Raw genomic sequence first — 24931 nt, 5'->3', positions numbered from 1 at the left:
AACATTACATGACCTTAGTGCCACCCTGCACCTATTCTTAAACAATAAACGTTCTGTTCAAATGGTTTATAATACTAACAACATTACATGACCTTAGTGCCACCCTGCACCTATTCTTAAAACAATACACGTTCTGTTCAAATAGTTTTACAATACTAACAACATTACATGGCCTTAATGCCACCCTGCACCTATTCTTAAACAATAAACGTTTCTGTTCAAATGGTATTATAATACTAACTACATTACATGACCTTAGTGTCACCCTGCACCTATTCTTAAACAATAAACGTTCTGTTCAAATGGTTTTATAATACTAACAACATTACATGACCTTAGTGCCACCCTGCACCTATTCTTAAACAATAAACGTTCTGTTCAAATGGTTTATAATACTAACTACATTACATGACCTTAGTGCCACCCTGCACCTATTCTTAAACAATAAACGTTCTGTTCAAATGGTTTATAATACTAACTACATTACATGACCTTAGTGCCAACCTGCACCTATTCTTAAACAATACATGTTCTGCTCAAATAGTTTACAATACTATCAACATTACATGACCTTAGTGCCACCCTGCACCTATTCTTAAACAATAAACGTTCTGTTCAAATGGTTTACGATACTAACAACATTACATGACCTTAGTGCCACCCTGCACTTATTCTTAAACAATAAACGTTCTGTTCAAATAGATTACAATACTATCAACATTACATGACCTTAGTGCCACCCTGCACCTATTCTTAAACAATAAACGTTCTGTTCAAATGGTTTACGATACTAACAACATTACATGACCTTAGTGCCACCCTGCACCTATTCTTAAACAATACACGTTCTGTTCAAATGGTTTACGATACTAACAACATTACATGACCTTAGTGCCACCCTGCACCTATTCTTAAACAATAAACATTCTGTTCAAATGGTTTATAATACTAACCACATTACATGACCTTAGTGCCACCCTGCACCTATTCTTAAACAATACACGTTCTGTTCAAATAGTTTACAATACTAACAACATTACATGACCTTAGTGCCACCCTGCACCTATTCTTAAACAATAAACGTTCTGTTCAAATGGTTTATAATACTAACAACATTACATGACCTTAGTGCCACCCTGCACCTATTCTTAAACAATAAACGTTCTGTTCAAATGGTTTATAATACTAACAACATTACATGACCTTAGTGCCACCCTGCACCTATTCTTAAACAATACACGTTCTGTTCAAATAGTTTACAATACTAACAACATTACATGGCCTTAATGCCACCCTGCACCTATTCTTAAACAATAAACGTTCTGTTCAAATGGTTTATAATACTAACTACATTACATGACCTTAGTGTCACCCTGCACCTATTCTTAAACAATAAACGTTCTGTTCAAATGGTTTATAATACTAACAACATTACATGACCTTAGTGCCACCCTGCACCTATTCTTAAACAATACACGTTCTGTTCAAATAGTTTACAATACTAACAACATTACATGGCCTTAATGCCACCCTGCACCTATTCTTAAACAATAAATGTTCTGTTCAAATGGTTTATAATACTAACTACATTACATGACCTTAGTGCCACCCTGCACCTATTCTTAAACAATACACGTTCTGCTCAAATGGTTTACAATACTAACTACATTACATGACCTTAGTGCCACCCTGCACCTATTCTTAAACAATAAACGTTCTGTTCAAATGGTTTACAATACTAACTACATTACATGACCTTAGTGCCACCCTGCACCTATTCTTAAACAACAAACGTTCTGTTCAAATGGTTTATAATACTAACTACATTACATGACCTTAGTGCCAACCTGCACCTATTCTTAAACAATACATGTTCTGCTCAAATAGTTTACAATACTATCAACATTACATGACCTTAGTGCCACCCTGCACCTATTCTTAAACAATAAACGTTCTGTTCAAATGGTTTACGATACTAACAACATTACATGACCTTAGTGCCACCCTGCACTTATTCTTAAACAATAAACGTTCTGTTCAAATAGATTACAATACTATCAACATTACATGACCTTAGTGCCACCCTGCACCTATTCTTAAACAATAAACGTTCTGTTCAAATGGTTTACGATACTAACAACATTACATGACCTTAGTGCCACCCTGCACCTATTCTTAAACAATAAACGTTCTGTTCAAATGGTTTACGATACTAACAACATTACATGACCTTAGTGCCACCCTGCACCTATTCTTAAACAATAAACGTTCTGTTCAAATGGTTTACGATACTAACAACATTACATGACCTTAGTGCCACCCTGCACCTATTCTTAAACAATACACGTTCTGTTCAAATGGTTTACGATACTAACAACATTACATGACCTTAGTGCCACCCTGCACCTATTCTTAAACAATACACGTTCTGTTCAAATGGTTTACGATACTAACAACATTACATGACCTTAGTGCCACCCTGCACCTATTCTTAAACAATACACGTTCTGTTCAAATGGTTTACGATACTAACAACATTACATGACCTTAGTGCCACCCTGCACCTATTATTAAACAATAAACGTTCTGTTCAAATGGTTTACGATACTAACAACATTACATGACCTTAGTGCCACCCTGCACCTATTCTTAAACAATACACGTTCTGTTCAAATGGTTTATAATACTAACCACATTACATGACCTTAGTGCCACCCTGCACCTATTCTTAACCCTTTTACTGCCAGACAATTTTGTTACTACATGCGCCCAACCTGCCAGGCTGTTCATCATGGGCATGTACCCAAACTGCCAGGCCAATTTTGGACATTTTGCAATGTTTCACATAAAAAATTCATAGCTTTGCTATTTATAGTCATTGAAAGCTAAATAATGCTTTGTTTTTTTCCTCAAGAAATGTAGTATTTAATACAATATCTAAATGTACAATTCAGGAACTTATAATATTTTTGAAACAAAATATGTACTTACCTTTTATATAATTTTTTTTTTTTTTAGTTTGACTTGAGATTATATTTTGTAAACTTCATTCAATATAAATTAAAGTGTTTTATTTTGAAGCTCAATACTATTTTGAGCAAATTAAAAAAAAATATATGTAAATATCTTTAAAATTATAGTTTTTATGAGTGTTTTTATGACTTACTAGCTGACCCGGTGAACTTCGTTTCACTTACCTCTTGGCCATGTCGCTACCTTTGTTAACATATTTACATATGTACTTTATCAATTTGACAGAGTTACAAAATTCCAATATTCGGACAATATTGGCGAGTACGGCACAATCAACGGTTATCTACATCAAAATTTTGTTCTTTTATCTTTACAATTACAGATCGCCCACCGTCCTCAACTGATTGCCGACGATACAACGGGTAACCCATCATTTCCCGAGATGGTTTCAGCAATCAATGCTCTAGGGTATCGCTTAGAACACTTGCCGTCGACTATACAGGGGGAGTTGTTATTGAAAACTCCGCAAGATCTATGTATCATATGTTTACGTGTTACCCACGGCTTCGCACGCAAATCTTAAGAACCGAAGTCCTTATATTACTTAGTAAATTTTTTTTTTACTATAATAAATTTTAGATTAAATTAGTTATATCTCCGATGCCACGATTGAGCTTGCTTTGTTGTCTCGATCGAGAGAATATGTACACACGGAGTTTTGAGAACCATACTTCTGTCAAAAAAAAACAACTAAGGTTGATTTTATAACATTCTTTATATTTGTAGCCAACGTAAGATAGTAATTATGATATCTGCATTGCTCTTCTGATCAAGCATGAGCATGGTTTATATTAAATAAATATTGCAGTTAAAGGTGAATTTTTACGTCAAATTTGAATTATATTATCTGGATAGTAAAGTCTATGTTTAACAGTGATTGCAGAAACAGTTTAAACAAAATTTGTCGTTTCTCTTAAGCTTACTCTATGCTTTAAAACTATAAGTGTAAAGAAATTTAAAATAGTAATTTATATATGTTTACAAAGAACAGCTGATTAAAAATTTGAAAAGACTCTTTCACTTAATAACATATGTTTGCTGCAATGCATTTCTTACGGGTATTTCTGTAACCAGTGGGGCGGAATCCTGAATCGGGAAAGGGATAAAAAGTATCCTATAACCTTCTACAGATCAAGACGAACAAATTAAAAAAAAAATTAGGCGAATCCGTCCAGCCGTTTGTGAGTGATGCTGTCACACACGAACAGTTTCATTTTTATATATAAGATTACAAACTCACAAAATTTATAGGCAATCTGAAAAACCACACTGTAACAACTGCTTCACCAAGTTATTGTCTTATTCAACTATTCTAAACTGTTTTATTATTCTTTTCAACTTAAAAATAGTTCTTAGAATATTTTCTTAGGCTATTTACAATCATTCTTGTCATATTTACAAAAGAATCCATGTTAGCAAATTTAGCACGAGTGAAATGGGAAGCACTTAGTGTGCAATCCCTTTTTGCACTTTGTACACTGGTACGTAGACTTTTTCCTCTTACCACCCGCCTTTGTACTGGCAGCACTACACACACAGCAGTTTTTTTCTTTATTGTCTTCAATTTTTTCAAAAAACTTGCTTGAATCTGCATCACCACCACCTCGGTTGGTTGGAGTACCTCTCGGATTAGGGCCGAGTCTGGGTCCATGTCTGCTTTCCTGATCTTGTATCCACTCCCTGCCCATTTCCTCTACAACTGATGCTATAAAATCTAAATGGCTTAAAGGCTTTGTCGTGTTTACTTTATACAGTAAGTATGCATTGAGCATCATTCTACCAAACAAGTTGAGGGCTACTTTCTTCCAGAACTTCATATTTTTTCGGTCATCCTGGTACTGGTACAGCATCTGGTCTGCACCATCAACTCCTCCCATAAATGAGGAGTTGACACTCGTAAACAACAAATAAACCACATTAATTACTCTGATTCAAATGTATACAAACACGATAACCAAAGCTCACTCGGTGACCATGCTGATGTTTGCACTCAGCGCTACTAGCGGCACAAATGCCAACTATACCAGCTGATGTAAATCATCTGTTAATAGAATATTACTTTACAACATGTGTTACGTATTCTGTGCTTCATTCTGAACACAGTAAACACAAATAAAAGACAATTATGTGAACTTCTATATTATTAATTAATTATTTTACGAACGTCCGGAAAAAAGGATGCTGGTAGTTTAGGCGTAGATTACCGACGTCCAGTTTTAAGGTCGTTGGCAGTTTAGGTATAGTTTTACAAAACAGGACGTTGGCAGTGAAAGGGTTAAACAATAAACGTTCTGTTCAAATGGTTTATAATACTAACTACATTACATGACCTTAGTGTCACCCTGCACCTATTCTTAAACAATACACGTTCTGCTCAAATGGTTTACAATACTATCAAGATTACATGACCTTAGTGCCACCCTGTACCTATTCTTAAACAATACACGTTCTGCTCCAATGGTTTATAATACTAACCACATTAAATGACCTTAGTGCCACCCTGTACCTATTCTTAAACAATCTGTTCAAATAGTTTACATTACTAACCACATTACATGACCTTAGTGCCACCCTGCACCTATTCTTAAACAATCGTTCTGTTCAAATAGTTTACATTACTAACCACATTACATGACCTTAGTGCCACCCTGTACCTATTCTTAAACAATACACGTTCTGCTCCAATGGTTTATAATACTAACTACATTACATGACCTTAGTGCCACCCTGCACCTATTCTTAAACAATACACGTTCTGCTCCAATGGTTTATAATACTAACCACATTACATGACCTTAGTGCCACCCTGCACCTATTTTTAAACAATACACAATCTGTTCAAATAGTTTACGATACTAACAACATTACATGACCTTAGTGCCACCCTGCACCTATTCTTAAACAATACACGTTCTGCTCAAATAGTTTATAATACTAACCACATTACATGACCTTAGTGCCGCCATGAACCTTTTCTTAACCTGTTGGCGAGGTGCGCATTTGACATGAAAAAAGTCCCAAATGAGGACCTTCGTCATATGACGTATGTTCCCATATGAGGACCATCGTCATATGACGTGTCTAGAGATTACATTAAAATCCATTAGTTTAAACATCATCTGAATGATGAAATCACGGTATATCCAACTAAATGGTATGTCGTAAGTCCCGCCCCGTGACGTCAATGGTGTGTTGGAGCTGATCATCTGCTACACCCAAATCACAAGCTGGAAGGCTCAGCTGTTTGGCTTGACTGTATCAGCTGACACAAGGATGCGCGATACCGCCGTTTAGTTTTACATACATACCATGGTTAAAAGTATCCGTAACATGCTACAATCTGGTGGTAAATCAAGGAACTAGTTGCGCCACTTGTGACAGATTTCGCGCCTTTTTTATTCTGCCGCTATTCTGCTCCTGACTGATGTGGTTATGTTACTGCTGTGCTACTTTTCTATTGTAATTACTGTTTCTGTTTGAAATTATAGTAGAGTGTTATGTAGTGTGAGTGAACACGTTGCGATGGAATGGGAAAATCGCATCTGTGACAATAGCGATGCCATTCGCAGAGAATTGGATATAGAATCTGATGGCAGCTATAACACTGATAACGATGGACATGTATTGGATTCCGATGGAGATTTTTTTAATGTTGAGGACATTTTTGAAGAGAGTATGGATGAAGATTTTGCCAATTGCGAGGAAAACTGCATGGAAACTACTGATGAATCTTTCAACGTGAGTAGCCTAGTCAGTACACCTTTACCTGACCTACATGGACAAACAAATGAAAATGTACACCCAAGTAATGATTACTACACACACACACAGATGAGGTATGCTCTACTTGCAAATGGACACACAATGCCAATTTTGAACCTAGGATAGCTAATTTTGAAAGTTCAAGTTCCGGATTGATTGTTACTGATGAATTAGGAGCCAATGAGTGGAAGGAAATTGACACATTTTATAAAATATTTGACTATGATTTTGTTTCCCACATTTCAGCCGAGACAAACAAATACTATTCTGAAAGCACTAAAGGTGTCCTTACTGAGTTTTCCAAACTTCACAAATGGGTGGAAACAAATCCCGATGAAATTTATTGCTTTTTAGCAACCAGCCTTCTGATGTCACATTGCAAAAAAAATACAATAAAACAGTATTGGTCGAGTGATCCACTGATAGAAACTCCTATTTTTTTCTAAGATTTTCTCTCAAGACAGATACCTACTTTTGAGGCGCTTGATCCACTTTGATGACAACATAAATTCTAATTCTGGGGATAAGCTATACAAAATTAGGACAGTAATAGAAACATTGAGGAGAAAATATAGATCACTAATTCAGCCATACCAGAATTTAGTTGTTGACGAGAGCCTCATGCTTTGGAAGGGAAGGCTATCTTTTCGCCAATATATTCCCAACAAATGGAAACGATTTGGTGTCAAAACATTCGTCCTGTGTGACTGTGAAACCGGAGTAGTCTTAGACTTTATAGTTTATACCGGTAAGGGTACAAATATTGACGAAGACAGTTGTAACGATGGCATTTCATCAAAAGTTATCAAAAGTATTCTAAGGCCATATTTGAATAAGAACCACACAGTTTATATGGATAACTGGTATTCCAGTCCAGATCTGTTTTCATGGCTATATGAGAAAAACACAGGAGCATGTGGCACTTTGAATGCTAAACGCAAAAATGTGCCATGTCTCACGAAAAAGTTGAAAAAAGGAGATGTTGAGCTGCGGCATAATGATAATATGCTTATAGTTCGATGGTGTGATAAACGTAATGTAACCATGATTACAACTGTAGACAAACATGAAATGGTAAGAGTAAATACAAGAACAGCCAGAAATCAAGTGAAGCCTTTATGTGTTGTTAATTACAACAGAAATATGGGAGCCGTGGACCGAGCCGATATGATGGTTTCGTTCAATGAATGACACAACAAGAAAAACTATGAAATGGTATGTCAAGCTGTTCTTGCATTTATTAGATATATCAGTTTTGAATGCCTATCTCATCTACAGAGAAAAAATGAAACAAACAAACCCTAGTGTAAAGATTCACATCATGGACTACCGCATGAATCTAATTCGACAGTTGTTGGAAGCCCACATAGCGCCGAACAGCGACGCAGCTGTTACTGTCTCGCGGCCCGTGGGCGGAGCCAAGGACCCGCTCCGACTCTCCGGTCGCCATTTCCCCCGCCCACTACCTGAGAGTTCGAGCCGCAAGAGGAAACTTCAAAGACCCTGCTACGTATGTATGCACACAACCAAGGCCCCGTCACGGCGAAAGGACACGTCTTATGAATGTTCTTCATGTAAAGTATCGCTTTGCATTTTTCCTTGTTTTCAAAATTTTCATACGCAAAAAAATTTCTAAGAACATATAGTATGCTCAAAAATATAATGTAACATTATAAACAGTGTTTTTACAAGTAATTAAATAGTTTTTTGTAAAAAAATTCAATTTTTTTACCCTTACTCCTTTGAGGTTAGTTAAGGTAAAACGGCTCACTCCTTTAATAACCATTACACGGGAACGTCATATGACGTGCGCACTCGCCAACAGGTTAAACAATACACGTTCTGCTCAAATGGTTTATAATACTAAACCACATTACATGACCTTAGTGCCACCATGAACCTTTTCTTAAACAATACACGTTCTGCTCAAATGGTTTATAATACTAACCACATTACATGACCTTAGTGCCACCCTGCACCTATTCATAAACAATAAACGTTCTGCTCAAATGGTTTATAATACTAACCACATTACATGACCTTAGTGCCACCCTGCACCTATTCTTAAACAATAAACGTTCTGCTGAAATGGTTTATAATACTAACTACATTACATAACCTTAGTCTCACCCTCCACCTATTCTTAAACAATAAAAGTTCTGCTCAAATGGTTTACAGTAATAACTTCATTACATGACCTTAGTGCCACCCTGCATCTATTCTTAAATAATAAACGTTCTGCTCAAATGGTTTATAATACTAACTACTTTACATAACCTTAGTCTCACCCTCCACCTTTACGATCTTTGAGGTAAGATTCCAAGACAGCTAGGTTTGTACCCTGAAAACTGTAATTTTGCCAACAATACGTCATGCTGTACAGTATCAAAGGCTTTGCTAAGATCACATAAAGTGACCTGAGCTGCAGTACTGTCTTCTAAAGTCAATAAAATTTGTTCCACAAGAGTATCTATGGCCTGGACAGTTGATCTTCCAGTGCAGTGGCCCAATTAATTGTTACTAAATAGATTGTGGGATTCAAAATAGTGACAGATCTGAATCTTGAGCACTTTCTCATAAATTTTAGCCAACAATGGTATACATGAGATCGAACGATAACTACTTGGTTTGATAGGATCCCCTTTTTTGAAAATGGGTACCACTCTACTTAACTTTAACAAATCAGGAAATGTTCCCTCTATAATATTACGATTTATACAATATAGAGGCTCTAATACAGACAAAACAACTTCTTTTAAAAGATCACTGGAAATACCATAAACATCTCTTGTTGCTGAACTTGTAAGAGATATAATTATATTACAGACATCATTTAAAAATAATGTATAAAAAGTAAAATTTAAAAAAATACTGCATTGTAGTACATGTTCCAAGACACCTCACTGCCGAACTGGGAGAAGCATTAATTTTAGAACTAATTTCTTCCACTGAGGTTTTACAAAACTGTTTAACTCATCTGGTTGGATATTTGGTTTTGTACTGGTTGAAGAAGTCTTCTCTGCTACTCTGTTGATGATAGTCCACGCAGCTTTACATTCGTTTGAAGATCTTTCAATTATTTCCTCATTTTTGCCCTCTTGGATTCCTTCAAAGCAGATCTGTAATGGCCCTTCAAATTCTTCAAGAGAGTTCAAAAAAGCTGATCATTTCCTTGTTTTCTGTACACGTCTTTACACAATAAAATATTGTTCTTTAAGAGCAAGCTGTGGTGTATACCAATTCAAAGTTGGCTTACCCTTTTTGTTAAGCTCCAGATTAGACTTGCACACCTTTTTTGGGAAAGACTTTTCAAATAAAACCAAAAATGTATTGAAGAATTTTTGTAAACAAATACAGGAACTCATTTGTCCCAAAGTTGCCATAAAATCTTCATCCGCCTACATTTGTCTAAACTTCAATATTTCAATTTTTGTTATTGGCCCTAAACACAACCTGCGTTTGATTTTTTACCAAACCATTAGTGGACGTACTCAAACTATCTACATATATTTCCAAATACAGAGCATCATGATCAGATAAATCTGGTCTCAGAATCTTACACTTATAATTTTGTGAATTTATATTGGTAATTATATTGTCTAAACAAGATTCACCTCGTGTGGGTTTGTTATTTGTGCAATACAATATTATATTGTCTGGGTATATACAAAAACTATTAACACTATTTTTTTAAGTTAAAACATCAAATTCTACATTTATATCTCCACTCATAACAATTTTACATTTTAGACCTACTAAGTATCTAAAAAGTACTTGTAGGGTTTGCAGAAAAATATCGGTCCTTCCCTTTGGTGATCTATAAAGTGAAATTATTAATTTTTCATTAATGAGTTCTATACAAGTCACTTCAAAATGTAGTTCTTGACAATATATGCTTAAATCTATTGTTTTAAAATTAGAATTGTTCTCAACAAAAATGCTCACACCACCATGGTTATGCTTGATGTGACAAAAACTGTTTCCCAGTAAAAAATGCTCTGGAACTAGAAGCCCAACTTCTTCTGACTGCAACCAGTGCTGGGCAATGCAGACCATGTGCAGTCATTCTTGTTGGTCACCACTTCTAATTCTTCCATTTTTCTCTTAATTCCTTGTATATTTATAAATAAAAACTTAATCTTTGCATATTCTTTACAATAGTAATATGTGTTATTATTATCACTCAGTGCTATTTTGTTAGCTCTTCTTCCTTGTCCCTCAAGTTTTAAGTAATTTCACTGTGTATGGTCATTTCAGCAGGATTACTAACTATTTTCCTATTTATTACGTTGATAATTGCCTGTGCCAACCATATTTTTACCCTTGATGTTAAAGTGAATGCCATGGCGAGTGAAGAGTTCTCTATCAGCATTACCTGCTTCCACCAGTCTTATATTATTAAACTATTTCCTTTACTTCAAAATTGGTTTTTTGAATTTCTTTGTTTACACATGACCACTCAGGAAGATCGTATCGTTTTGGCACATCTACTAAAACAACATTTTTTTCTTTAACTTTATTTAGTTTCAGAGATACTGATTAAACACTTTTTTGATTCACTGGGGGCAGTCATTTATACCTGATATAATGACCAACAGATATTGTTCTTCAGAAACCTCATTTGTAATATTTTTCCTATCACAAATTTTCTTGGAGCGTCCATTTGGTTTAACAAATCCTACTGCCTCAAGGCTGTCTTGTAAACTGTTCAAATGCCAGGCTGTTTCTCTGCCATGGCTATCTGCACAAACCAACATTCTGTTCCTTTGACACCGCTCCGTACCTCCATATAATTTTCCACACTTCCATGTGTCTCGTCATCAATTTGGAGAACATGAAACGGATTTTCAGTAACAAAGCTGTTTGTTACTGATGACCTTATTTTTGTATTGTGAACTAAGGGACATAACTGTTTCAAACACAAGTTTCTGGTTGAGAACCACATGGCAAGCTAAGTCTGCTCTCACTGTTCAGATTTCCCGACTGTAATAAATTCTTCTACCGGGGTTTTCTTCATTTCTGTCATTACATGTTCCATTTTTATAATTTCTTCAGTATTTTTCAATAACATATGCTCCAAATGAACTTTTTCACTTTTTAAGTTTTTTATTTCTTGTTGAGCTTAAAATAAATCTTTATTTAATGTTTTCATTACTTCATTCATATTTTGTAATTGTTCTTTTAAAACCTCATTAAGTTCATCAGTATCGGCACTGTGGACAATCGTTTATGTGTTCAAACATTTAACACACACTCATTTTCTTTTTGATTTCTCAATATTACGGAAATCATCAAGAAAAAGATTTGTACACTTAAAATGATACCAGTTTAAACACTCCAAACAAAGTATAGCCCTAACATTTACTCCCACATGTTTAAAACAATCCCCCACATGGGTATTTCTCAATGTTTTTCTTCATATTTAGATAAATTTGTGGATAAATAAATAAAATTTGGATGAAACTGAATTCTACAATGAGTGAAAACTATAATGAGCTGAAACGTGTCACAACAATTGTAAATAAACAAATAGATAAGGTCTGATAAGCAGTATATATTGACTACTGATAATCTGCTGAATCTAGTTATCAGTAGCAGCTCAAAGCCAGGTCCTAATCTAATCTTGCTTGCAATAATATACCAATATTTTCAGAAACTTATTGTGAAATATAAAAATGTGAGATATTACCTTGCTGTTGTTAAAGCTGTTTATCTGTAACTGTACCCGGTGTCGAACTGAACAACAAGGTGTAAATTTCATTCACAATTTCTTTAAAAAAATAATGAAATTTCTTAAAAAATCAGAGATCACAACATGAACACAAACACCACATGGTGTGTACGGCAGAATTGACCGGATTTGTGAAATGAGGAGCACCATCTATTGGAAGATTGCTTGATCCATTTCTGGACCAGTTTCAAGTTCAACCTTCCTTAGTGATTTCAGTTTACCTTGTGCACATACTAGTACTTCTCTTTCCTCATTTGATCCTCCAGAGTACTTTTTTATGACACTAAGTTCTTTCAAAACTACCGGTAATATTTTTCACTTAGTTATTGTTGGATTGCTAGGTGGTTCAACTCCTGGATAGGCAACCTAAAATTGTCTAATTGCTTCTGTAATGTTGCCAAAAGCAATAGCCAAAACACAACACTTCACTTTTTGTTCAACATTAAAAGCCATTTCTCGAACTTCAATATCAGTACTGTAATGAAGGGGCTTAGGTTATGTTTTTATAGCACAAGCAATATTCATCAATCAAACAGCTGTTTTCAACAATGAGCGTTATTAAACAGCTGTTCTTTAAAACTGCAAAGCAGTAAGAAAACGAGATAATTAAGGAAATACATTTTTGTTGGAAGCAAAATTGTAAAATGTTCAATATGAGCATTATTAAACAGTTGTTCTTTAAAAAAAACTAAACCGCTATTAGGCACTAGCAGACTACGCGAGTCAAAACTTGAACTGTTTCCCTTAAAAACAACACCAAAACCAGCTCTATACCTTATTTAATAAATTTTATATGAATTTTTAAAGTTGTAAAGTTCTTTTTGAAACGCCCTGTATATATATGTTTTATATATACGTACTTTTTGTGATTCAATGTTTATTGAAAAAATGTTTTATAAATATAAAACTGTTTAGTAAAAGTTAAAGAAAATCTAAATGAGTATGAGATGCGCAATGACGCCCATACTTATAACACAAGGACCAAATATATGTTAAACTTTAATAAGTTATCTGATAAAGCATGGACAATAGAAAACATTTTAATTTTAACACAGTAATATTTATCTTCAGACCACAAATACATGAACCACTTAAACAAAAATAATTTTAACTGTATTACAGTTTTTATTAGTATATAATTCATGTTTACTGAGTTCCTGAGAACGTCTATTGCACCCTTGTTTGTTTCATGACAACAAAGCTTCTTGATGTTGAAGGCTACTTTGAACCCTACTTCACTAAACGTGAGCTATTATAGGTAAACCGCTTCCAAAAAGACTCTGGATGATTTGAGTTCACGCAGGGTGGGGTAAATACCCCTCCGACGCTGTGATGCCGCCCTCTCCTAGTATCCCCACCACTTCTCGGCATTCGCTCTATTACATCATCTGATTGATCCGGCTTAATCGGTCTCGTTCATTGCTGCGATTCGTTCAGTTAAACCGGTCAGTACAGAGTTACTGAGCCTTCCCGCTAGAGCGTGTTATACCGGTCATCGTATTGACCGAACAAAATGAACGACTGGATGTAATGACCGAGTAAACGAAAGGAACTGCTAGTAAAAAAGTGTTCGAATAGAGGAAGAAACAGGATATCGTACAGTGAATGGATAGATATATAACAATAAATGTATTTTTTCAGGAATCTAGTAAATGCAAATATATCTATTAAAACTGATTTAAAAATGTAATTGTAAGTTACCAGATACATTACTAAATATTTTAAATGTTAATACTTATATTCAATAGACTTGGTTGATTGATACGCCTTTGGTTTTAAGTAAGATTATTCCCTACAAATGTTTAAAATAAATTACTAAAAATGAAACAAACACACTGCTCGTTTGAAAATAATTTCCTTTAATACTTAAATTCCCTACTCCCCCCGTTGAGTTATACGATTACAGTTTTATTCTTAATCGGTTAGCAGTGAATGAAAGTAACGACTGAACAATTTTGAGGACCTAGTGTAACCTAATGCATAAACTCTGTAGTTTTAGTTCCATATGATTTTAAGCTATTTTTCATGGATAAGAGTTTTTAAATGAACTTAATAATAATATTGTAAGTTTTAACGATCATTACAAATAATATATCCGGTTTGAAAAAAATATAAAATTTATTCAGTTAGCAGGAAAAAGTGAACGAAACATTCGAGGTGAATGAGTATTTTGAAACACTGTGATCCGTATCACTTGTTCACTTGACTGACCCGTTTGAATTGAACGACACATCTCTAATGGCCACTGCCACTACACGGCTAACCTCAAAACAAAATGCAAGCTTCCTGGATTCATCTATGGCTACATTAATGTTCAATTAATATTTTACGCTTAGACTGCGACACTTGTATATGCCTACAGAAAAAATATAATATAGTTAGAGAACAGGTAAAATAGCTGCAGTGTAAACAAAACTGTGAGAGCGAGACACAATCCACACAGCTGATAAACAGATACAAGAAGGTGCTGGTCCCACTCCCCACCACAACCCCCCGCCAGAGGGGGGCCCCTCCTGCATGGTACTGCTCAGAAATTGGCTTCTGCGTAGGTTTCTTTACAAGTGGTTGACCTATAAAAGTTATAATTATTTTAACTCACCTAGTCTATTAGCATAAATAAGCCGGCTAAAATTTTTTTTTATTATTCTTATCAATACTTTTGTTTGGCTATGTTTGTTGGCAGTACCAAGATTTCTTAAGACACATATACCAAAGAAAAAAACTGAAACCAACATAGTTTATGATCCAGCTAACTCGAGACTGGCGGCACCACTGCATATAGATTTGGCCGGATAGACACACATTACCTACAACTGTATTTATATAAACCAGGAAAACTCTAGAAAATCAAAAAGGAATTAAAGACTGTCAGGAATAAAGCAAAAGCATTCACGTTGCAACAGGTCCTCACGAGTCATAGAGTTTAGTTAAAACAGCCCAACATTCATTTGTGTCCGATCACGACAGGTTAAAGTGGTCGGGTTAAGAGGGAGGCTACTGTGGTTATCAGAATATAAATTAAAAACCTGTTTATAAAAATTGATATTTGTAGCTTTTATTTTTACTGTGGCCTACTAAAATGTTCTACTATATGTACCTGTATTGTTTACTTACTCGTTCACTATCTCTCTCAATATATGTCTTGCCTCCTTCTAGTCCAAAAGAATGGTCCTCCTCATAAACCCAGTCTCGGACCACGAACATCAGATTGTAGTCATCCCTAAGTTTTGCACTCTGATCACTGTCCATATTTTCAATACCTTTCACCAAATTGCGCTGCAACAATAGTTATAGTGGTAAATTGCATCTAAAGACAACACGACCAAATAATAATAATTTATTCTATCAATAATTTACAAAGTATAATTCACAATAACTTTTTTCGGAATTTACTGACCACTGTTACCAGTAGTGTGGCCAGTGATATAATTTAATAACAATATTAATAAACTTAATCTAGAGTCCAGCAACTTAAATAATTATTTTAAATTGCCTCCAATTGTGGTGCTTTCTTTTTATTTTATTTATTTTTTAATACTACTGACGTGAACCAGAGCTGATAGGTTGGTATGAATATCCAAATATTGTTGAATAACGCGCGGCCAACAGTGATTTTATTTTCATTGGTTGCCCAACCTGTTCAGAGAGCAAAGTTCAGTTTCGCTCTCAGACAGAGGTTTGTCCAAACTGTGCCGGACTCAATCATGCATTAGCTGGCATTACTCTGGACACTCAGTGACACAATTCATCAGAAATAAATACTAAACTATCCATTTACAATTTACTATCCTATCCACATTGTGTTTTCCTATATTTTGTTGAAACTGCCACAAGCGGCTGTGTTGTGAAAACTAATAGTTGTGGTTGTGTGGTAATTAATACAAGTGATACAAGTTTTGTGTTGTGTGTAACTAACCTCTTACTGGGTAAGCTAATCCAATTCTAACTTTTCCTTCCTTCTTGTTACTGATTCACAAGCTCATTTTACTGAAGATCATATACATATATACATACATATATATTATATATATATATATATATATATATATATATATATATATATGTGTGTGTGTGTGTGTGTGTGTGTGTGTGTGTGTGTGTGTTGGTATTCATTATATTAATAACTCAACACAGAATAACAGCAATTAAACTACTAGTAACACATCAATAACAATAATAAAATCTTAACAATAACAATTCAACAATAACAATAACATTTTAAAAATAACCGTACTGAATCAACAATATATCATTGAATACATGTAACAAATAAATAATGAAATAACAAATATATAAATATAATAATATATAAATATACAAATTCATGTTAAACTATATTTTATCTGAGGACATAATTTTAAAACTTAACATCTTCTTGCAACAAAAGCCAGTTAAACAATTTAGCACAATTTGTCTTAAATGAATTGCAAGTCCTAAAAGAAATTGGTATTTGATTAAAATATTTAGGAGCAAGGTATTGGAAGGAATGCCTAAACATTTCTTTGTTCACTTTAGGAGTTCTTTTTGTACCCTGTTGTACATTACGGGTAGAGTAAAATAAATGTTGGTTCCCATTATTCCCTCTTCTAATAAAGAATGTTCTTAACACCTTGTATACAAACAGATGTTGTGAATCGGCAATATTTTTAAATCAACGTATAGTGGAAATGAACTGTTACTTAAACTTAGTTTTTTGTTTACTTAAAATTATTCTGAGGAAGTAGTTTAGCGTAACTCTTAATTTTTCAATTAGATATTTAAACGTCCCACCCCAACAATTTATTCCATACTGCATCCGTGAATGGATTACTGCATATTATAAAGTTCTTAATATTTCTCTATCACAACAGTTTAAAAAAAATAGAACTTTCTTATTGACATGCGTAATTTCTTATGAAGGTCGCTTATATGGTTTTCCCATGTTAACACGTTCGGTGCGGCGGGGTCACCGGGGACCCCGCGCTCCACCGCTTGTTTACCGGTTCAGTGTGGTGTAGCCACTTGCTAGAGCGCGGTGAAACTACGCCGCAGTCAATGGGTTAACAACTGTCAAAAACTATACCTAAATATTTAATGTTATTGACCTTTTCTATATGTTGACAGTTTCAATCAATATAACTACAATTATAATCATGAAATTTTAAAGTGAACGGAATGTTGTAATCTGAAGGGCTAAAATTAATATACTTTGTTTTGTCAACATTAACTATCATTCTGTTAGCTTCACACCAATTTTTTAATTTTGCGATATCATGAGCCATAATATCTCCCAAGCAATTTACATCAGAATGAGAGTAAAATAAAGCCAAATCATCAGCAAATGCAAATACTTTTCCTTTAAAATTAGTTTGTAACAAATCATTTATAAAAATTAATAATAAATGAGAGAATTGCAGACATTTGTTATCGTTGTTTTATAAAAAACTGGCACTGAACATGGCAAACTACACAAAAGAAAATTTGTGTATTCTTTAAATGTAAACCAAAATTATAAAAGAACAATAGATCATTTTTATCTCGCTTTTATTTTAGACTATTTGAATACATTTTAAAATAGTCACGTAATGACATTTGCAGCGGCAATTCCCTCACTTAGCTTTTTGTTTGTGTAATGTTTAAAGATTTATTGAATAGTAAAATTAAGGCTCCTTACTATTTCTCAATGGTTTATGCATTCATATGCTAAATTAATCAATTATAGAAAATAAAATTGTTTGATGATAAAATGAAATGGTCATGTTATTCTCAGTTACAATAATTAAGGCAACATGCATAGGTGGACAATATCCCCTACTTTAGAAATATTTCTTAGTGTCACGATCCTACCCTGCAGTACCATTGTCTAACTCTACAATTGAATTTTATATTCAATTTCCTTCATCGTAATTTACTGTCACAATGAGTGTTTATGGGATGGTAATTTTGGACTTCCCATGTTGAACCTTTTGTATGTTTAGGGTTTACTTTAGAGAGCTTAAGGGCTGTGGGGAACTCACCAACGCTAAACGATTTATTGATTATACAAACTAAAGGGGGCATTAGCTCTATAGCAGTGTTTCACAGAAGGATGGTAAGGTAGACAGGATGGTTGAAAGTGGGTGACAAAAGGTTAGGGATACTGATTTAAGAAATTGAGCTGTTGTACTTCTGTGATAAAAGAGCTCGAGAGTTAAATAGGTCGGCTGGTGGATGGTAAGGTAAACAGGATGGTTGAAAGTAGGCGAGAAAAGTTAGGGATACTGATCTAAGAAATTGAGCTGTTGTACTTCTGTGATAAAAGAGCTCGAGAGTTAAATAGGTCGGCTGGTGGATGGTAAGGTAAACAGGATGGTTGAAAGTAGGCGAGAAAAGTTAGGGATACTGATCTAAGAAATTGAGCTGTTGTACTTCTGTGATAAAAGAGCTCGAGAGTTGAGTAGGTCGGCTGTTGTACTTCTGTGATAAAAGAGCTCGAGAGTTGAGTAGGTCGGCTGGTGGATGGTAATGTAAACAGGATGGTTGAAAGTAGGCGAGAAAGGTTAGGGATACTGATCTAAGAAATTGAGCTGTTGTACTTCTGTGATAAAAGAGCTCGAGAGTTGAGTAGGTCGGCTGGTGGATGGTAATGTAAACAGGATGGTTGAAAGTAGGCGAGAAAAGTTAGGGATACTGATCTAAGAAATTGAGCTGTTGTACTTCTGTGATAAAAGAGCTCGAGAGTTGAGTAGGTCGGCTGGTGGATGGTAATGTAAACAGGATGGTTGAAAGTAGGCGAGAAAGGTTAGGGATACTGATCTAAGAAATTGAGCTGTTGTACTTCTGTGATAAAAGAGCTCGAGAGTTGAGTAGGTCGGCTGGTGGATGGTAATGTAAACAGGATGGTTGAAAGTAGGCGAGAAAGGTTAGGGATACTGATCTAAGAAATTGAGCTGTTGTACTTCTGTGATAAAAGAGCTCGAGAGTTGAGTAGGTCGGCTGGTGGATGGTAATGTAAACAGGATGGTTGAAAGTAGGCGAGAAAGGTTAGGGATACTGATCTAAGAAATTGAGCTGTTGTACTTCTGTGATAAAAGAGCTCGAGAGTTGAGTAGGTCGGCTGGTGGATGGTAAGGTAAACAGGGTGGTAAGGTAAACAGGATGGTTGAAAGTAGGCGAGAAAGGTTAGGGATACTGATCTAAGAAATTGAGCTGTTGTACTTCTGTGATAAAAGAGCTCGAGAGTTGAGTAGGTTGGCTGGTGGATGGTAATGTAAACAGGATGGTTGAAAGTAGGCGAGAAAGGTTAGGGATACTGATCTAAGAAATTGAGCTGTTGTACTTCTGTGATAAAAGAGCTCGAGAGTTGAGTAGGTCGGCTGGTGGATGGTAAGGTAAACAGGGTGGTAAAAAACAGGATGGTTGAAAGTAGGCGAGAAAGGTTAGGGATACTGATCTAAGAAATTGAGCTGTTGTACTTCTGTGATAAAAGAGCTCGAGAGTTGAGTAGGTTGGCTGGTGGATGGTAATGTAAACAGGATGGTTGAAAGTAGGCGAGAAAGGTTAGGGATACTGATCTAAGAAATTGAGCTGTTGTACTTCTGTGATAAAAGAGCTCGAGAGTTGAGTAGGTTGGCTGGTGGATGGTAATGTAAACAGGATGGTTGAAAGTAGGCGAGAAAGGTTAGGGATACTGATCTAAGAAATTGAGCTGTTGTACTTCTGTGATAAAAGAGCTCGAGAGTTGAGTAGGTTGGCTGGTGATGGTAATGTAAACAGGATGGTTGAAAGTAGGCGAGAAAGGTTAGGGATACTGATCTAAGAAATTGAGCTGTTGTACTTCTGTGATAAAAGAGCTCGAGAGTTGAGTAGGTCGGCTGGTGGATGGTAATGTAAACAGGATGGTTGAAAGTAGGCGAGAAAGGTTAGGGATACTGATCTAAGAAATTGAGCTGTTGTACTTCTGTGATAAAAGAGCTCGAGAGTTGAGTAGGTCGGCTGGTGGATGGTAATGTAAACAGGATGGTTGAAAGTAGGCGAGAAAGGTTAGGGATACTGATCTAAGAAATTGAGCTGTTGTACTTCTGTGATAAAAGAGCTCGAGAGTTGAGTAGGTCGGCTGGTGGATGGTAATGTAAACAGGATGGTTGAAAGTAGGCGAGAAAGGTTAGGGATACTGATCTAAGAAATTGAGCTGTTGTACTTCTGTGATAAAAGAGCTCGAGAGTTGAGTAGGTCGGCTGGTGGATGGTAATGTAAACAGGATGGTTGAAAGTAGGCGAGAAAGGTTAGGGATACTGATCTAAGAAATTGAGCTGTTGTACTTCTGTGATAAAAGAGCTCGAGAGTTGAGTAGGTCGGCTGGTGGATGGTAATGTAAACAGGATGGTTGAAAGTAGGCGAGAAAGGTTAGGGATACTGATCTAAGAAATTGAGCTGTTGTACTTCTGTGATAAAAGAGCTCGAGAGTTGAGTAGGTCGGCTGGTGGATGGTAATGTAAACAGGATGGTTGAAAGTAGGCGAGAAAGGTTAGGGATACTGATCTAAGAAATTGAGCTGTTGTACTTCTGTGATAAAAGAGCTCGAGAGTTGAGTAGGTCGGCTGGTGGATGGTAATGTAAACAGGATGGTTGAAAGTAGGCGAGAAAGGTTAGGGATACTGATCTAAGAAATTGAGCTGTTGTACTTCTGTGATAAAAGAGCTCGAGAGTTGAGTAGGTCGGCTGGTGGATGGTAATGTAAACAGGATGGTTGAAAGTAGGCGAGAAAGGTTAGGGATACTGATCTAAGAAATTGAGCTGTTGTACTTCTGTGATAAAAGAGCTCGAGAGTTGAGTAGGTCGGCTGGTGGATGGTAATGTAAACAGGATGGTTGAAAGTAGGCGAGAAAGGTTAGGGATACTGATCTAAGAAATTGAGCTGTTGTACTTCTGTGATAAAAGAGCTCGAGAGTTGAGTAGGTCGGCTGGTGGATGGTAATGAGAATAATGAGAATAATGATTTATTCCATAATAACTAAACAATTAAATAACATTACAAAACCTCGGAATTACACTGCCACGATTTCCAGTTATGTGGCAGCGCAACTAAAAATATAATATATAAATAAACAAACAGTATATAATATAACAAACAATATATTATATTTATATATTTATAATATATAAATAATGTAAACAGGATGGTTGAAAGTAGGCGAGAAAGGTTAGGGATACTGATCTAAGAAATTGAGCTGTTGTACTTCTATGATAAAAGAGCTCGAGAGTTGAGTAGGTCGGCTGGTGGATGGTAAGGTAAACAGGGTGGTAAGGTAAACAGGATGGTTGAAAGTAGGCGAGAAAGGTTAGGGATACTGATCTAAGAAATTGAGCTGTTGTACTTCTGTGATAAAAGAGCTCAAGAGTTGAGTAGGTCGGCTGGTGGATGGTAAGGTAAACAGGGTGGTTGAAAGTGGGTGACAAAAGATTAGGGATACTGATCTATGAATGTGAGGTGTTTTAGTTCTTTTATGAAGTCTACAAGAGTTGACACCATTTTGTTATATGGGTATTAAAATCACTGATATTATAAACTTTACATTAGAATATTTTTTATTTATATAATCAAGTAGCTCATTAAAAATATTTATAAAATCATTAATGATAGAATTTGGAGTTCGATAAATTGTTATAATGATAGCATTCAAACCAACTAAAAATATACCTGAAAGCTCAAAAACGATATCTACACATAAATGTTCTAATTCAATAGTTTTATATATTATATCTCTTTTAACATATATACTGCAACCCCCTCTTCTAAGGGGAGGTTTTCGGCAATAAACACTACCTACACAAAAACCTGCCGGCACATATAGCAAAGACTCTTCTGAACAAAGCCAGTGTTCATTTATAGTGTATATTTAAGTTATTTGACCATAGATTTAATTCTTCTAATTTATTTCTTATACATTGAAATTTAAGTGATAAACAATGAGGCATGTGTCCTTAGATTGTGGTGAGCTTCTACTTGTGGACTGTGGTTTTTTCCAATTGGTAAGCAGTTCCCTGACACATCATAAGCTCCTGGAGGAGGAGGTTACACATCTTGTAGGCCCAGCCTGTGGTCAGTTATGGCTTTTGCTACTACTTCAGCTAACCACTTGTCAAGTTGGAGTACTCGCCACTAAGCTCTTCGAGGCGCTTATTTGTCTTTTCAACTTCTTTGTCGACACAGGACCAACTAGCCAGATCGTAACAGTGTGGGAGGTCTACTAAAGTAATGTTTGTATTTGTAGCTCTGTCTAAGGTTTCAGATATTAAAGTAAAATCTTCATTTGCTTAATTTTTTGCCATATAATTTGTGCTGCATACCATCACCAAGTAATCATTTTTATTTCTATTTTTTACATCTTCAAAATTTGTCTTGTACGCCCCCCAGGCTTCACAAAACCTACTGCTTCATGATCATTATGCATTTTATTAAGGTGCCAGGCTAAATCTCGTCCAAGACTATCAGCACAAATGAACACCTTATTCATGTATGTCTCACTGTGGCTTCCATCAACACTGAGATCACCAACACCTGAAGTCTCAGCTTCATCAGCTTGTAAAATCTCATACTGTACTTAATTCAATGTGATTTTGGTTTCCACTATTATATGTCTTAGGTATAGGGTTAGGTATCTTTTTTTACTTTTCACAATCATTGAAAAAATCCCTGAATTTACTTTCTTGATTGTTGAGATATTCAAATGTTCTTTTTGGTTCAATTTAGTACGTAATCTATTTACTTCTCTTCCCAGCAGTATAGTTAATTGTTTCTTCTTTTGTTATTACTAAATTTTCCAATTGTATATTATGATTCTTAAGACTTATAATTTCTTTTCATGCACGGTTAATGTCACCGTTAAGTGAATTTATAATTTCATGTTGATTCATTAGTTCTTGAGTTATATCTTGATTCATAACTATAGTTTCTTTTTCATGCTCTAATTGGAAATCAACAGATGTACAACATTTGTCACAGAGCTATTTTCTTGGTAACTGTGCTATGCTTTTATATTCCTCAGAGTTAGAGAAGTACATTCTCTGGAACCACTGAGAACATGTTCCTGTACAAAATATAGCATGAAAGCCTTTGTATATATCTTTATAACATTTACCACATGGATACAGTAATTTGTTCTTATTCGTTTATATAAATTTTTATAAATTATTAGTATGAATTCAGGGAAAAAACTGGAAATTTATTTGTATATATAAAGAATGATTACTTAATAACAATAATAATTGATTTGTTAAGCAAACAAAGTAATGACAACATTTGGATTTGAAATTTACAATCCTTCAAATGTTTCAAAGATTTAACAATAATATTTAGATTTTCAAATAAAATTCCTTAGAAGCAAACAGCAAAAGAGTGTTAGATTTTTGTTTAACAAGAATTTTCAGTTCTCTTAAACACATTTTTTCAAGTTGTGGTGGATTGTTTATGGTGTTTTAGATAGACATTTCACATTGATTTCGTGTTCACACCAAAGTGGTCCAGGAACCCCATATTCATATCTACCAGATGGTTTTTGATAAACAAAAACTTTTGACCTCCTCCCTCCAAAATGGGGTAGTTTGGAGGTAAGTCAAAGTTTTTAAATAGGAACTCCTGGCAAGCGACACCTCATTTTAAAGGTATTATAAAATGAAGAAACCCAGCTAGAATATGAGACACATTCTGTCTGGTTACTGTTCTCCTGGTAACCAATAAGAGATAACATGGCTCCTCCACACTACATGAGAGAAACATAAATTAAAAAATACAAAGTCTACATCAAAATATTCAACATTTTTTTATCTAGGGGGTTAGCTTTGGAAATAGTCCTTGAAGAGTTGAAACCAGACATAATAGTACTAAGTGAACATAAACTAAAACCTGATGAAATTAAATTTGTTAAAATTAATAACTACTCTGTTATAAATAACTATTGTAGTCAAACATACCACATATTATTACATGGTGGAGGAGTTATGGTTGGGCAGTAATTCTTACCAAATTAAGAGAGTTGTTATACCTAGAATTAATAGTCTATGTGTAGATAAAGAGTTTGAATGCTGTATTGTTTCCTGCCGAGTGTTTTTCTTTTTCTTTTGAACTGGTTAAGTTGTATGGAACACCAGGATTATTTTATGAATAAGAATAAGAATAAGAATAAGAAATATTTATTCCATTTGAAAATAAATACAGATATAAATCATAATTAAAAACTCTGAATTCTAGCCATCTAGACAGGTGGCAATGGCTAGCACAGTTTATCAAACAACTAAATTGGCATACAACAGTCTATATTTGACACTTAAACTGGCGGTCCACTGCAGCGCCTACTATATACACACAAAGTATTTACACAAAACTATTAAGTCAAAACTAAGAATTATAGATTATTTCTTGTTAAAATTAATACCCCAGTAAGTACA

At 35.0% G+C, this 24931-nt stretch overlaps 1 protein-coding gene and 2 long non-coding RNA genes across 6 annotated transcripts in view; 1 reads left to right on the top strand and 2 right to left on the bottom strand.

The window, feature by feature from the left end:
• Positions 1-352: 352 nt before the first annotated feature.
• LOC124360928 lies at positions 353-8845 on the bottom strand. The gene is made up of 2 exons (XR_006922291.1): positions 5315-8845; positions 353-2734 (listed from the first exon to the last, which is right to left on the bottom strand). It is a non-coding gene; the product is annotated as an uncharacterized LOC124360928 (long non-coding RNA).
• A 6163-nt stretch (positions 8846-15008) lies between these two features.
• Positions 15009-24931, bottom strand: part of LOC124360926 (atlastin-2-like) — an 84765-nt gene continuing 74842 nt past the window's right edge. For all 4 annotated transcript variants that reach the window (XM_046814929.1, XM_046814930.1, XM_046814932.1 and 1 more), the window contains exon 6: positions 15009-15802. In XM_046814929.1, the coding sequence (XP_046670885.1) occupies positions 15614-15802 (189 nt within the window). In that variant the 3' untranslated portion in view covers positions 15009-15613. The remainder of the gene's footprint in view (positions 15803-24931) is intronic.
• On the top strand, positions 18474-20238 carry LOC124360927. Its single transcript, XR_006922290.1, has 3 exons — positions 18474-18945; positions 18992-19855; positions 19992-20238. It is a non-coding gene; the product is annotated as an uncharacterized LOC124360927 (long non-coding RNA).

The sequence above is a fragment of the Homalodisca vitripennis genome, chromosome 4 (genome assembly GCF_021130785.1).
Source record: "Homalodisca vitripennis isolate AUS2020 chromosome 4, UT_GWSS_2.1, whole genome shotgun sequence".
Taxonomy (NCBI): domain Eukaryota; kingdom Metazoa; phylum Arthropoda; class Insecta; order Hemiptera; family Cicadellidae; genus Homalodisca; species Homalodisca vitripennis.
Note: the sequence above shows the minus strand (reverse complement) of the source record. Positions and strands in the feature narration are given on the sequence as shown.